The following is a 12,861-nucleotide window of genomic DNA, read 5'->3' on the forward strand; positions in this document are numbered from 1 at the left end:
GTCTGTTGAAAAGCAGAGGTGCTGGCAGAAGGTGGGAAGCAACAGGGGGCAATGGCTGCCAGGTGAAACAGGGGGGTGGCTGTTGCCCCTGCTATGGTGACAGCTGCGGGGAGGGAGAAGTGACACAGGGACAAGGACTGCCTCTCCCTGCAGGGCAGACCAAATGCACATACCAGCCAGATGTTGCACAGCTGCTCTGCTCGCTCACCGCCCAAGCAGTCCCCCCATGTTCCTTGTCCCGCTGTGGCCTCCTGCCCACATAGAATTGCCATGCAGCTGTCCCTGTGCTATGACATCTCCACTGATGTCAGAGTGAGCAGCAATGGCCTGGGGAGGGGGCACCTCCCTTGGAGCTGAGCTCAGGCTTCCTCGCTTCCACAGTCCCCAGCCAACCTAGTCCCTGGGGCACAGGGAGGACCATGACATGGGAAAATCCGGGAAATCTGGAAAATTTGTACCAAATAACTTCCACTCTCCACATGGCCCTATATATATGGGTATAGTCACTGCTGGAAAATCTACTGTTGCTCTCATGAGCTTCTCACAGCAGTTAATTATTCTCATTATTCAAAATAAGGCTTTTATTTCTAATCAGAAATTGTTTGTCTTCATTTTCCATTCATTCAAATTCATCCTTCTCAAGGGCATTACAATGATCCATAGCATCAGATGTTTTCTCCTGAGACTTCCACCCTGCAATGAAGATGCTTCTACAACTCTTTAAAAATTAATATGTTTTGCACCCTTCATAGATCAAGAATTTTCTCCAGCACTTGAATAATATGTCTGTTCTGTCTCCCTCCTCTCCAGACTTTTGCTATCTCTTAAACCACCGACTCCAAACCAGAGGGCAGGATTGCAGCACTGCTCTCACCATGAGTAAGCCCACCCCCTCACTGCACTGCATGACTGACATTAGCCTGCTCCCCCCTAGCAATTTGTTTTAAGGCTAAAACAGGCTGTGGATTACTACAAGCCCCAGATATGTCAGCCAGGCCAAAAGCCACCGGCTTATCCTCCACTGAGCCCAGCAATAGGTGTTTTTTTAGAGATCTTTAAAATGTCTCTGGTCAGATGTGCTTTATTCCCTGAGCTCGTGTTGCGCAAGACAGAGCAACCCCTGGGGTACACCCCAGCCCTCAAGAGGCTGCACTAAAGCACTCCTAACAGCCACGAATTGCCAGAACAGACGTCTGGATCCAGTCCTCTTCTCTGCACTTACCTGCTGCTCTGGGAGGGTTTGCTGCTGCCCATTTCTGCCTTCAGCTAGGGCAGTGCAGTTTCAACACACAGTGCCACTGACCACCAGCGAGATTGTTCTCCTGTCTTTGTTAGCCAGCAGGTTCACTGCTGCAGGTTTTTCAGATGAAATGTCTCCTTCCACATTAACCACAGCACATGCCACAACTAACCTGTGGGCACACACATAGGAAGCCACTGCACAAATGCAACCATCAAAACTTCTTGTTTGCAAACCATCAAAATGTTGATGTCTGCAAACCACTTCAGCTGGCGGTGCGGTGCCACACTGCAGCTCTGGAGCAGACTGGATTTAGGGCACGAGCAAAAGCCGAGTGCGTCTGCCCCTGCCTCTCTGTGCCAGCCTCAGAGCCCTCCCCTGCTTGGAGGGGAAACCTTCGGGAGGGGGACAATGTCCTCCACTCCTGCCCTCCCACCCCTGCCCGTGCACTGCAAATAGCGACTGCACCACAAGGCTGCATTTCATCCCTCTTCTTCCCACCAGCACAGACATCTGGGTGGGAAGATGCTGTGACAGCCCACAAAAGGCAGAGTGTTCCTCACCTGCTTTATACATCATGTAAGAAAAGCCCATCTGGCCTCTGGGGCTGGTGGGCACCACTGAGGGGGGCCACCCCAGTGGTCCCTGAGAAAGGCATGTCTGAGAGGAGCCGTCCCAGTCAGCTGTGAGGAGAGCAAAGCATCTACACAGGGCAGGGCACAGAGCAGGACGGTGCCAGGGTGGAAATCACTGACCACAGGCTTTTGCTGTGCAGGTGGCTCCTCTGAGCTGGCCCTGGGCATCTGCAGCCCAGGTGGGCTGAGCGGAGGGAGCAAGGGTCTCTGCGTGTAGATTGTCTTGTATTTGTCCTTCCAGACAAAAGCTGTTCCTGCTGTCTGTGCAGGAAGCCTATCCTACCTAGAGAGGCATTAGAAATACCCCTGCCTGCAACCCCTCCTGCCAGCCTCACTGCTGGAGAGCTGAAGCTTTCAAGGTGTTAAGGAGGAGGTGCTTCAGCCCAAGTGGCAAACCCGAAGGCTGTGCTTGTGGGCCAACGCTGCTCAAAGATGAAGCTCCTCATGGTGCAGGTCTTGCCACTGCGGTGTAGATGCTGTTGCCTACTGCTCTTCCCTGAACCAACTCTCAGCCGTTATTGCTGCTGAGCAGAGTTGGATCAAAGTGCTGGTTTCTCCAGATTTTCTCCCCCTTGTCTTACCCCTCTCATTATTGCAGCAGTGGAGAGGTGTTTCACGGGGACTGAGCAGTGCTGGTGTGTGCTGGGGGAAGGAGCAGGACCTGTCCTGGAAGACAGCATGTCTCTAACTTCCCCTGGTCCCTCCCCATCCCACTGACAGCAGCAGGCACTGAGGTTTCCTCCCAGCTCACCATAAGTTTTCAAAAATGTGGACCTTGGGACTGGGTGAAGTAATTGAGAATAAGCTGAGGGGAACATGGACCTGCATTGCCCACCATCACCCCTGCACAGCTACAGGAACACACTGGGACCCTCACATTGGCCCATTGGCCAAGCATCAGCCAAAGTGCCCCCACCAAAACGCTCCTTCCCTCAGATGCCTGAGCTCCTCTGGAGCCACCTCCGCTGGGACTGCAGCCCCCTTCTCTGATACAGCCTGTACCCCTCCTCCTTAGGAGTATGACACTGCATTCACCTCTATTAAATTAGCTGTCTTTGCCTCATCTAAAAACCTTATTAGCAATGATTTTATACTTACTTCTACACAACTGATAATGATCATATATAGCATCAGACCCAGCGTCCAATCAGTCCCTGCTGGATGTCCCCAGAAATGTACGGAAAACTAGCTCTCAGTGGGCAGCTCTCACTGAAATAAGACTTTGCAGTTAGCCAAACTCCATTAACATCTGCTTTACTTATTATTTATTTGTTTGTTTGTTTGTTTGTTATAATGATGTATATATCACAATATTCTGAAAATAAAAAAATACTCACAGTTGTATTCAGCCTTCGGGTAACTTTATCACCCAAATGTGGAAGTCATCAGAAAATGAAATGACATGAGTCTTCAGAAGATAACACCAAAAATAAGTACTGACTGTCATTAATTACATTCTTGCCCTTTTTACACTTTATTGATCAAGTCTCATATTCACTTTTCCATTATTTTATTTGGAGCTAATGTCAAACTAAGCAGTTTCAAATTTCTTCAATAATCCCATTTCTCCTTTTTAATATTAGCACATATCAGAAAGGGTTTCTTTTTTTCTGTTTTCTTTTTTTTTTTTCCACTAGTTTTGCTAAGCCTGGAGATACCTGAGGATGACTTGCAGGCCTGGTGGCTCTTCCACAGGCTCTTCTGGACCCCCCAGCCACACATTATCCAGACCTGCTGATTTCCACTTGCCTGAGTCCTGTTCCCAAAGGCTATGGACAGGATGAATCTGCAGTTGAAAATGTGAATGGAAATATTCACAGGCAAAATCTGAATTGAAACGTGCACCACAATATAAAGAAGTTTGAGGTGCATTGGAGACTTTGGGGTTGCCCGAGCTGTCTATAAAATTCAGCAAAATTTAGTCAGCAGGCGTGCACCAGAACTACCGGTACATCTGGGAACCTGTCCAGCCCCTCTGCAACAGAGCTATGGGTTGGATGTTGAAGTCTGCTGAACACACTTATCTTGAAAACATTCCCATCTGGTCCACATTTGCCAGGTCCCCACTGTCTTTCATTCATTTCCCTCTTTTCAAAGCTTCATTTCACCCCTCTCACTGGTAGACCAGCCCGGTTGCCCATTCCCACCTGCCCGGCTATGCCCTGCTGCCTAAGCCCCCCAGCCTGAGCAGGTGAGCCACGTGCTCCCAGATCTGCCTTGTTCTCACCCCATAGATGATGGGGTTGAGCATGGGCGGCACCACGACGTAGAGGTTGGCCAAGGAGATGAGGACATGTTGAGGAACGCGTTGGCCAAACCGGTGCGCTAGGAAGGAGAAGAATGCCGGTGTGTAAAACATGGCGATGACACAGAGGTGGGAGCCGCAGGTGTGCAGAGTCTTGGGGGAGGCACGTGGGGATGGCAGCCCCCAGAGACACCTGAAGATCAGCGCGTAGGAGACGATGATCAAGAGGGTGTCCAAGCCAGCTGAAAGGAAGCCAGCAGCTACCCCGTACCAGATGTTGACAGAGATGTCAGCACAGACCAGGCGGGCCACACCAATGTGCTCGCAGTAGGTGTGGGGCATGACGTTGTGCCCACAGTAGGGCAGCCGCTTGAGGAGGAAGATGGGGGGAAACATGATGCAGAAACTCCTGATTAAAGCCACCACACCAACCTTGCCCACAACAGAGCGCGTCAGGATGGTCATGTATCGGAGGGGGTCACAAATGGCGATGTACCGATCAAAGGCCATCGCCAGTAAAACAGCTGACTCTGCCACAAAAACGAAATAGATGGAGAATATCTGTGCCAGGCAGCCACTGAAAGAGATTTGGGTAGACAGAGACCAGAGGACGCTGAGGGTTTTGGGCACGGTGGCAGTGGACAACAGCAGGTCGCACACTGCCAACATGCACAGGAAGATGTACATGGGCTCATGGAGGCTGCGCTCCTTCACGATGGTGAGCAGGAGGACCGAGTTCCCGAGCAGGGCCGCAGAGTACATCATGCAGACTGGGATGGAGATCCAGGTGTGAGACTTCTCCATCCCAGGTATCCCCACCAAGATGAAGAATGCAGGGTGGGAACCTGAGACGTTGGGTGTTGACATGGCTTGATGCAACACTTCATGTTGTTCGTCGCTTGCAGGAGCTGTGTAATGGTAGGAAGGTAGGTAGGAAGAAAGGCTCTAAGAGCAGCTGAACTATAACCGGGATACAAAGGGGAACTGAACTCATGATTAGCATTGCTCAAGGCACAGACACTTAAACTTCTGAACCGTGTTTTATCTGGAAGTGTTAAATATTGTGCAATTTACTCCATCAGGGTTCCTCACCACTATTCAGGTTCCTACGTACTGGCTAGGTACTGTTATTTCTGCCATCTGAGTCTCTGAAGCAAGGAGTCTTCTGCCTGCAACTGCCTGCAGCTGCTGGGAACTAGAGCAAAATATACAGGAGACTTCACTCTTGAAACAGTGATCGCATAAATGCTTCTCTGGGTGACATACTTGGATGTGACCACCATTTATGCTGCAATTGAGAAATCTCTAGGGTTGGAAATATATTATGGAAAATTCTCTACTCTCCCATGACTGCCACAAAGGAGGTATGTCCATTGCTCATCCTGCTCTGGGACACCCCGCTTTAGTGACTCAGAGCTGTTTGAAAGCTACCTACGAAATCAGGACACAAGGAGCTTGGTTCAGCCCTATTCTCCTTGGGATTTTGCCTGTCTGTATCTGCTCCTGTGAAAGGTCTGTCTCTGCAGCTGTGTGTGAGCTCACTCCACCAAGAGCAAGGCGAGCAAAAGGCAGGGGAGAGCCCCTTTCATCCCAAAAGCTCTGCTTCATAAGAGAGCCCCAGACAGTAGTGTCTGATCACCCAGGTATCTGGAGAAATTCTTTTGTCAGAGATGCAAAGAGACAAAATTAAAAGCCACCAGCAGCAGGGCATTATCAAAATGTCCAGGGTCTAAAAGGGGATTTACAAGTGTCATGGGGACTAACCAGCTGTGGGTCCGGAGCTGCCACCTTATGCACTATGTCCATGGAGCACAAACCAGGGATCTGAGCTGCTGCTGGATTGCCAGGTGCTATTGATCCAGTACAAAATAAATAATGAAACCCCCTGAACTCCCTGGCACTGGGGACTACTGTTTTAGAGAATATGGAAAATTTACAGGCAAACTGCTGTACTAGCTCCTACCTAGTCTTCAAGTATTAGAGGAACACAAGTCCATTCTCACTCCAAGTGAAATCCCTTTGCATCCAGTGTGTCTGGCAGAACTGAGCAGGAGGAGCATGCTACTTCCATCCCCTTGAGGAACGCATTGCCCAGTGCCCTCCCTGCCACACTTATGCAGGGAGTTTGGGATAATGCAGCCAGAACCACTGCCAGGAAATGTTTACGTATCTCTGGCAATGGTATCACACAATAAATCCTGCATGGACCCCTGCCATCCCCCATCTCTCTAATCCATCTCTACTCCATCTCCAGTTGAAACAACAGTGCCTCGACCCAGCCAAATCACCCACCTTCTGTGCCAGCAATGGGATCCATCTCGGGCAGAGCCTGAGCCTGGGGTGTTTATAGTGCATCCGGAGAGTGCCCTGGGGCACCGCAGGGCACGGACGGTCCTGCTCATATCCTGACGCAAGTGGCGAAGAGCACCAGGGACACCACCAGTACATTTTCCCCAGGTATTTCCTACAACTGTGCTAATTGGGTGGGGACTGCACAAGCCCTGCAGACTTTCAGGTTGTCCCTGAAGCAACCTCAGTGAATCCTCACCACCCCATCACTCATCACCACCCCAACCACAGTAACTTCTGCAAAATTCATTGCCTGGTCCTGGATCCCAAAGGGGTTCCCAGGGCTATGCATGAGCCAGCCTGGGGCAAGCAGGGACCTGTCAATCAGGTATGAGTTTTACCCTCATCCTTGTCCTAGACCGAAAGTGCTTTGGGACCAGGACCTGTTTTAGCTTTTTGTGAACCATGATGGAGAGGAATTTGGGAGCTCTGACATAGACATCAGCAGATATTCCTGTTATAAACCTTTTAGCTGATTTTGTCCTCATTTCTGATTTTAGAAGAGAGCAGTGAATTTATTGGACTACTGTTCCTCCTCTAGAAAGCTGCAGACACCCTGAGCAGACTGTGTAGTGGGGTCAGGGCAACAGCAGTCAGCAGCTTCCTGACTGCCACAACCCTTCGGGGGAGCTGTCAGGGACCTCTGGGACCAACAGGGACCTCTAATACATGAGAGCAAACCAGTCAACTAATAACTGCATCCTGGCTGCCGAGTTACCATCTCATTTTAGCCAGGACAGCTTACAGTAATGTGCTATTTATTATCTGCCTGTATGTGTAGTGGGGATTTTTATTAATTAACTAACATTTGCTAAGACATTATGATAATGGAGGTGAGATGAAGTAAAATCATTAAGCTTTGCTACTCTAATTTATTACTCACAGAGCTCTGCAGATGAAGAACAATTAATAAAGCACAATTGTTCATAAACAGCAATAAAAATGAATGGAAATGTACTTTAACTTGGAACAGTCAAGGCTTTGTTCATGATGAAAGCTGTGCTTGTCTCTGTCTATTGAGCAAAGCATTCAAATACAGCTGAAGAGCATTTTCCTTTAAAGCATATGCTTAGAGCTTGACTCAGCACAAACCTGAAGCATGATCTCCACTTCAGGTGCGGGCTTGACCGCTTCTCAGTGCACGTAAGCATGAAAAGCCTGTGTCCTGGTTTCAGCTGGGATGTAGTTAGCTGTCTTCCTAGTAGCTGGTACAGTGCTATGTTTTGAGTTCAGTATGTGAAGAATGTTGATAACCCTGATGTTTTCAGTTGTTGCTCAGTAGTGTTTAGACTACAGTCAAGGATTTTTCAGCTTCTCATGCCCAGCCAGGGCACCTGACCCAAACTGGCCAACAGTGTATTCCATACCATGTGACGTCCCATCTAGTTTAGGAACTGGGAAGTGGGGGGCAGGGATTTTCGCCGCCTGGGGACTGGCTGGGTGTCGGTCGGCGGGTGGTGAGCAGTTGCCCTGTGCATCATTTGTACATTTCAATCCTTTTATTACTACTGTTGTCATTTTATTAGTGTTATCATTATCATTATTAGTCTCTTCTTTTCTGTTCTATTAAATCGTTCTTATCTCAACCCAGGAGTTTTACTTCTTTTCCTGATTTTCTCCCCCATCCCACTGGATGGGGGGGGAGTGAGTGAGCGGCTGCGTGGTGCTTAGTTGCTGGCTGGGGTTAAACCACGACAGCCTGACCATGCATTCACTGAAGACAAAGGAGTGTTTCTTACAGTAACTCCATTGACTTCCACTTATCTCCCAAAGTTTTTGAGATTTCATTTACTTTTTGCATGTGCTACATGGATGCCATGAAAAAACTTCAGTCAAAATCCCTTCCTCCTCCCCAGGAAAGTGCCCCTGCAATCCAAACATGCTTACAAATAGCCTACCACATCAACTGAGCTAAAAAAGAATAGGTCTTTCAAGAATGGAAAATTAAATACAAAGTGCAGAAGTTCTGGTTTCACATCTCGTGTGAGTTATTAAGCTAACATTTTAACCACGTTAGAAATATAAATCTTCACAATCAGCTGGCTAATATCCCATTATGCATGCCCCTTTGGACATGAATTGCTAAGCTAGTGATTCATTGACCCAGGGACATTTGCCTGTGCAGTTTGCTCCCTGACCTGGCCGCCACATCAATGCAAGGAGCAGAATGGCGCAAGGGCTGTGAGTTTAAAACTGCCTCCTTAGTTGTATAAAACTGTTCTTGGAAACCCAGAGTAGAAGGCTCCATGAAATGCAGTCATCTGGTACGATGACACACAGCCCATCCCAACCAAGCCAGCTGCTAAAATGCCAGTGAAAATGTGGATTCCGGCAGGAATGCATTGCCCCTGAGAGAGGATCCCCTGCGTGCTGAGGACCACTCACTGGAGTAACACCACCCCAAGCAAAGTGCCAGCGAGGGAGTGCAGTAACGTAGCATCTAGGCCAGCCCTGTCCTGTTAGTGCCGTTCCCTACCTATTTTCCGTTAGTTATACTTGGTTTGGAAGCAATTTGGAGGCAGGTGTTTGGCATTTGTGCAGCACCTGCCCAGGGAGATCTACCTCCCACTAGCTCCACGATGAAGATGATGATGGCACAAGACTCCTGCGCATTTATAAAAGAGTTCCTTCTCAGGACCCTGCTCAGATTCATGCCACCTCTGAGCACACACACCGTTTTAGCTGCACTGCTGTTGTGCTCAGAGCTAAGCGTGCGCTCTGAGTTCATTGCTGAGGAGAGGCCAGAGAGGGGAAGCAGTGAAGAAGGTGGCAGAAATAACCGTGTGAGTTAAAGTGTGTAACAGAGTGTGTAAGCAATATTGTTCTTTAATATTGACAAATTTAGATGGCAGCTCAATTGTTACTAAAGCTGGCCAAAAGGCTTTCAGAAGAAAACTCTTCAGCAGAGGGCTGCTTTCTCACAAGTTCTTGTTTTCAGGTAGGAAGGCAGGGCTGAAGGAGACCTTCTGAATCAGCAAACAAGTCTCTTGCAGTCACGAGCTGTCTCGCATCTCACCCGTACCTCCAAATCTGCTGTAACCCCTGTGACAGCTGCTGTGCAGCTACTCCAGGTCCTCCATGCCCTAAAGACCTTAAAGCATCTTTTTCTGCCTAAATGCATTCATGTGCTGCCTATAACAACTTGCTCTCCTGACACATTTTCTTTCTCACAGCTCCGTCTCATATCAGAAATCATGCGGACTGCTTTGTGTCAATACCCTTTCTTTTGCAAAGAAAGCCAACACAAACACAAATGTTTTGAGGACATTAAAAAAATCCAACAATATGAGCAGCTTTTGTAACAAGGTCTGTTATCTTCACTGTTAAGCAAACAGCCTTTAATGAACAGACTTTCATTTCCCCTGTGCCTGTCACAGAGTTCCCACCTTTGATGAAATCGGAAAAAAAAAAAAACACCCAAAGAAAAAAATAAATCTGTTGAAAGAGTTAAGAACTTCTGGGGGTTTTTTTATCTGAAATCATTAATCTCTTTCTTTCCATTTTCTTTTGAAGTTGTAGCAGCGTTACCAGGATGACTGGAGCAGAGCAGGGTTTTGGTTGCTCTATCAGTGTCATCTCCTGCGTCATTCAGCTGTGGACAAGCCTGGTCCCAGAGAGCACTTGTTGCTCCTGCTCTCAGTCAGGGACATTGGGCTTGATCAGCTGCAACCTGAGCCCTCAGCAACCTGCTAGCTCCTATCCCTGATGCAGGCACAACATTTCGTGGAGCCCAGAGCTGGGCAGAGCCATTCCCTGGCATCTTGAGGGTCACCAGCCCCTCCAAAGGAGGCACCTCTGAGGTCCAGGCATGTGGCAGTGGTTGCCTTCGAGGTGGCTTTCCCACCATGGGCAGGTCTGAAATGGCTTTGCAGCACAGTGAGGCTGCGGGCTTGGCAAATGCCCTCTGCCCTCTTGGTCAGGGAAAAAAGGATGTTCTGCAGAAATGGCTGGATGATCTGCTCCATCTTGTCACTATGGGCATGAACACACCAGACCTTTCATCAGGTCTCACAGCTGACACAGGGTCAGAGCATCCCAGCTCCTGACATTGTTGTGAGAGCTGGACTGCAGAGCATGAGCCTTCAGAAAGGACTCCCTAATCGCTGCAGTCAAAAGACTCTGGTTTCTGCCTGGATGAGAGAGTTGTACTGGCCAGACCCAAGGAAGCCCCTGAGCTCAGGAGGGGACCAAAAACTGCCCAGAGCCCCGTGCCCCAGAATGGTGTGTAAGAGAGAAGTGCAGCTGCCAGTGGGTATGATGCAGAGAGGAGAAGCAAGCATTTGTCTCAGCATCCCACCCAGTAAAACATGAAGGAAAGCATGAAGGAAAGGTCTCTGGGCTCTGATGCATTCCCTCCTCTTCCTCATCCCGGAGTTCCTTCCCACGGTGGAAAGGAAATTGCTGCCACAGCTTTGAAAGATACTGGTGGTTTAATGCTTAACAACCCCTGGGAGCCACCAGAGCCAGAGGAGTTCATGGAGGGGCAGCAGTGGGACCTCTGCAACCCTGCATGTTGACCAAGCCAGGGCTGTGCAGGGAGCAGGCTCAGCTGCTCCCACAACCATGCTGCCCAACCTCCCTGGAGGAAACCCCGAGACCTGCTGCAGCCGTCTCTGCCCTCTGGGGCCCTGAGAAAGCACCAAGAGCATTGCCCACTCAGAGCCAACAACAACTCACACTGCAATTTTTGCATTGAGTTTCAGAAGCCTTGGCATTTAACAGCTGAGCCAGAATGGCCATCAAGACTCTGCTGTCAGGACGAGACGACAGACAGGTCCCATCTGAGCGTGCACTGCCTGCCAAGTCAATGCTATGCTAGATAGACCATTCAGGGGAAGAATCTCTAGGAGAAACTGGTAGCAATGAAGGCGCTGATGACCCAAGCCCACATTTCCAGAAATCCCACCACCCTCAGCTTCTCCTGAACCTCTTGGGCAAAGCTGTTCTTCCGGGGCGAAAAGTGCTGCAGCGCTCGGTGCTGCTTTCCAGATCCTGTCCCATGTCCCCCATCCCTCCAGTAGCACTCAGCACCTGCTCCCCAGATCCTGTCCCATGTCCCCCATCCCTCCGGCAGCACTCAGCATCTGCTCCCCAAGCCGGGGCAGGGGCACTCCCCCGCGGGGCACAAGAGGCGGAGCACACGCTCCCGGATCTGCCTTGTCCTCACCCCGTACACGATGGGGTTGAGCATTGGTGGGACCACGACGTAGAGGTTGGCCAGGAGGATGTGAACGTGACTTGGGATGTGGTGGCCAAACCGGTGCGTGAGAAAGGAGAAAAAGGCGGGCACGTAGAACATGAGGATCACACAGAGGTGAGAGCCGCAGGTGCTCAGGGTTTTGAGACGAGCCTCCGGGGATGGAAGCCGAAAGACCGTCCTGAGGATCAGAGCGTAAGAGACAGCGATGAGCACAACGTCCAGGCCAGAGGAGAGAAGAGCTGTTGTCAGCCCGTACCAGACATTGGCTTTTATGTCAGCGCAGGCCAAGCGGGCGATGCCCATGTGCTCACAGTAGGTGTGGGGCATGACATTGTGTCCGCAGTACGGCAGCCGCTTCAGGAGGAAGATGGGTGGGAACATGATGCAGAACCCCCGGACAACGGCAGTCACAGCTATTTTCCCAATCACCGAAGGGTTTAAGGTTGAAGAGTACCGCAGTGGGTCACAGACGGCCACATACCGGTCAAACGCCATCGCCACCAGAACGGACGATTCCACGATGAAGCTGAAATGGGTGAAGAACATCTGTGTAATGCAGGCATCAAAGGAAATTTCCCTGGCACTGAACCAGAAGATCGCCAGCATTTTGGGCACTGTTGTGGTTGAAAGCATGAGGTCAGCAACAGCCAGCATGGCAAGGAAGAGGTACATGGGCTCATGGAGGCTCCGGTCCGTGATGATGACAAAGAGGAGGACAGAGTTGCCAAACACCGCAGTGATGTACATCAAACAGAAGGGGACGGAGATCCAGATGTGGGACTCCTCCATGCCTGGGATGCCCGTCAGGACGAAGGTGATAGGATCGAAGCTGCTTTCATTGAGCTCATACATGATGCTTCAGTCCTCAGTGTCAGCCTGACTATGCTCTGTGCAAGAAAGAGAAGGGATAAACAATGCCTGGGGAGTCTGGTGTTAGCCCATGACCACCTACAAATGTGTACAAATTGGTGCATACGATGTCCTATTTGCAACTGCCTTCCAACCTGAGCCATTTCTGAAGGCCGAGGGGTTGACTCGCTGTGTTTTGCTGTACAAGAAATCTATTCATTCTTTCCTATCAACCCTACAAACTGTGTCTGTAAGAAAAACATCTTCTCTGTCCCTCCATTTGCACCACAAAACAGGCCAGGTCCTTTTCTATCTCCACTTTACCCACTGTCAGAGAAAGGCT

The 12,861-nt window shown here is 49.8% G+C and overlaps 3 protein-coding genes across 3 annotated transcripts in view; all 3 read right to left on the bottom strand.

Moving 5' to 3' along the window:
- The window catches only part of FHIP1B (FHF complex subunit HOOK interacting protein 1B), a 421,115-nt gene that overhangs the window by 328,521 nt on the left and 79,733 nt on the right, over nucleotides 1–12,861 (bottom strand). The gene's annotated exons all lie outside the window — the stretch shown is intronic.
- LOC104318119 (olfactory receptor 52B2-like) lies at nucleotides 4,031–4,987 on the bottom strand. Its single transcript, XM_009919259.2, has one exon. The coding sequence runs from the start codon at nucleotides 4,985–4,987 to the stop codon at nucleotides 4,031–4,033; it is 957 nt and encodes a 318-aa protein (XP_009917561.2).
- LOC104318118 (olfactory receptor 52B2) lies at nucleotides 11,507–12,521 on the bottom strand. The gene has a single exon (XM_009919258.2). The coding sequence runs from the start codon at nucleotides 12,519–12,521 to the stop codon at nucleotides 11,547–11,549; it is 975 nt and encodes a 324-aa protein (XP_009917560.1). The 3' UTR covers nucleotides 11,507–11,546.

This window comes from Haliaeetus albicilla, chromosome 20, assembly GCF_947461875.1.
Source record: "Haliaeetus albicilla chromosome 20, bHalAlb1.1, whole genome shotgun sequence".
NCBI classification, from domain to species: Eukaryota; Metazoa; Chordata; class Aves; order Accipitriformes; family Accipitridae; genus Haliaeetus; species Haliaeetus albicilla.

Bases quoted from the DNA above. Each gene is read 5' to 3' on its own strand.
- LOC104318119 (XM_009919259.2), bottom strand. From the start codon at position 4,987: ATGTCAACACCCAACGTCTCAGGTTCCCACCCTGCATTCTTCATCTTG.
- LOC104318118 (XM_009919258.2), bottom strand. From the start codon at position 12,521: ATGTATGAGCTCAATGAAAGCAGCTTCGATCCTATCACCTTCGTCCTG.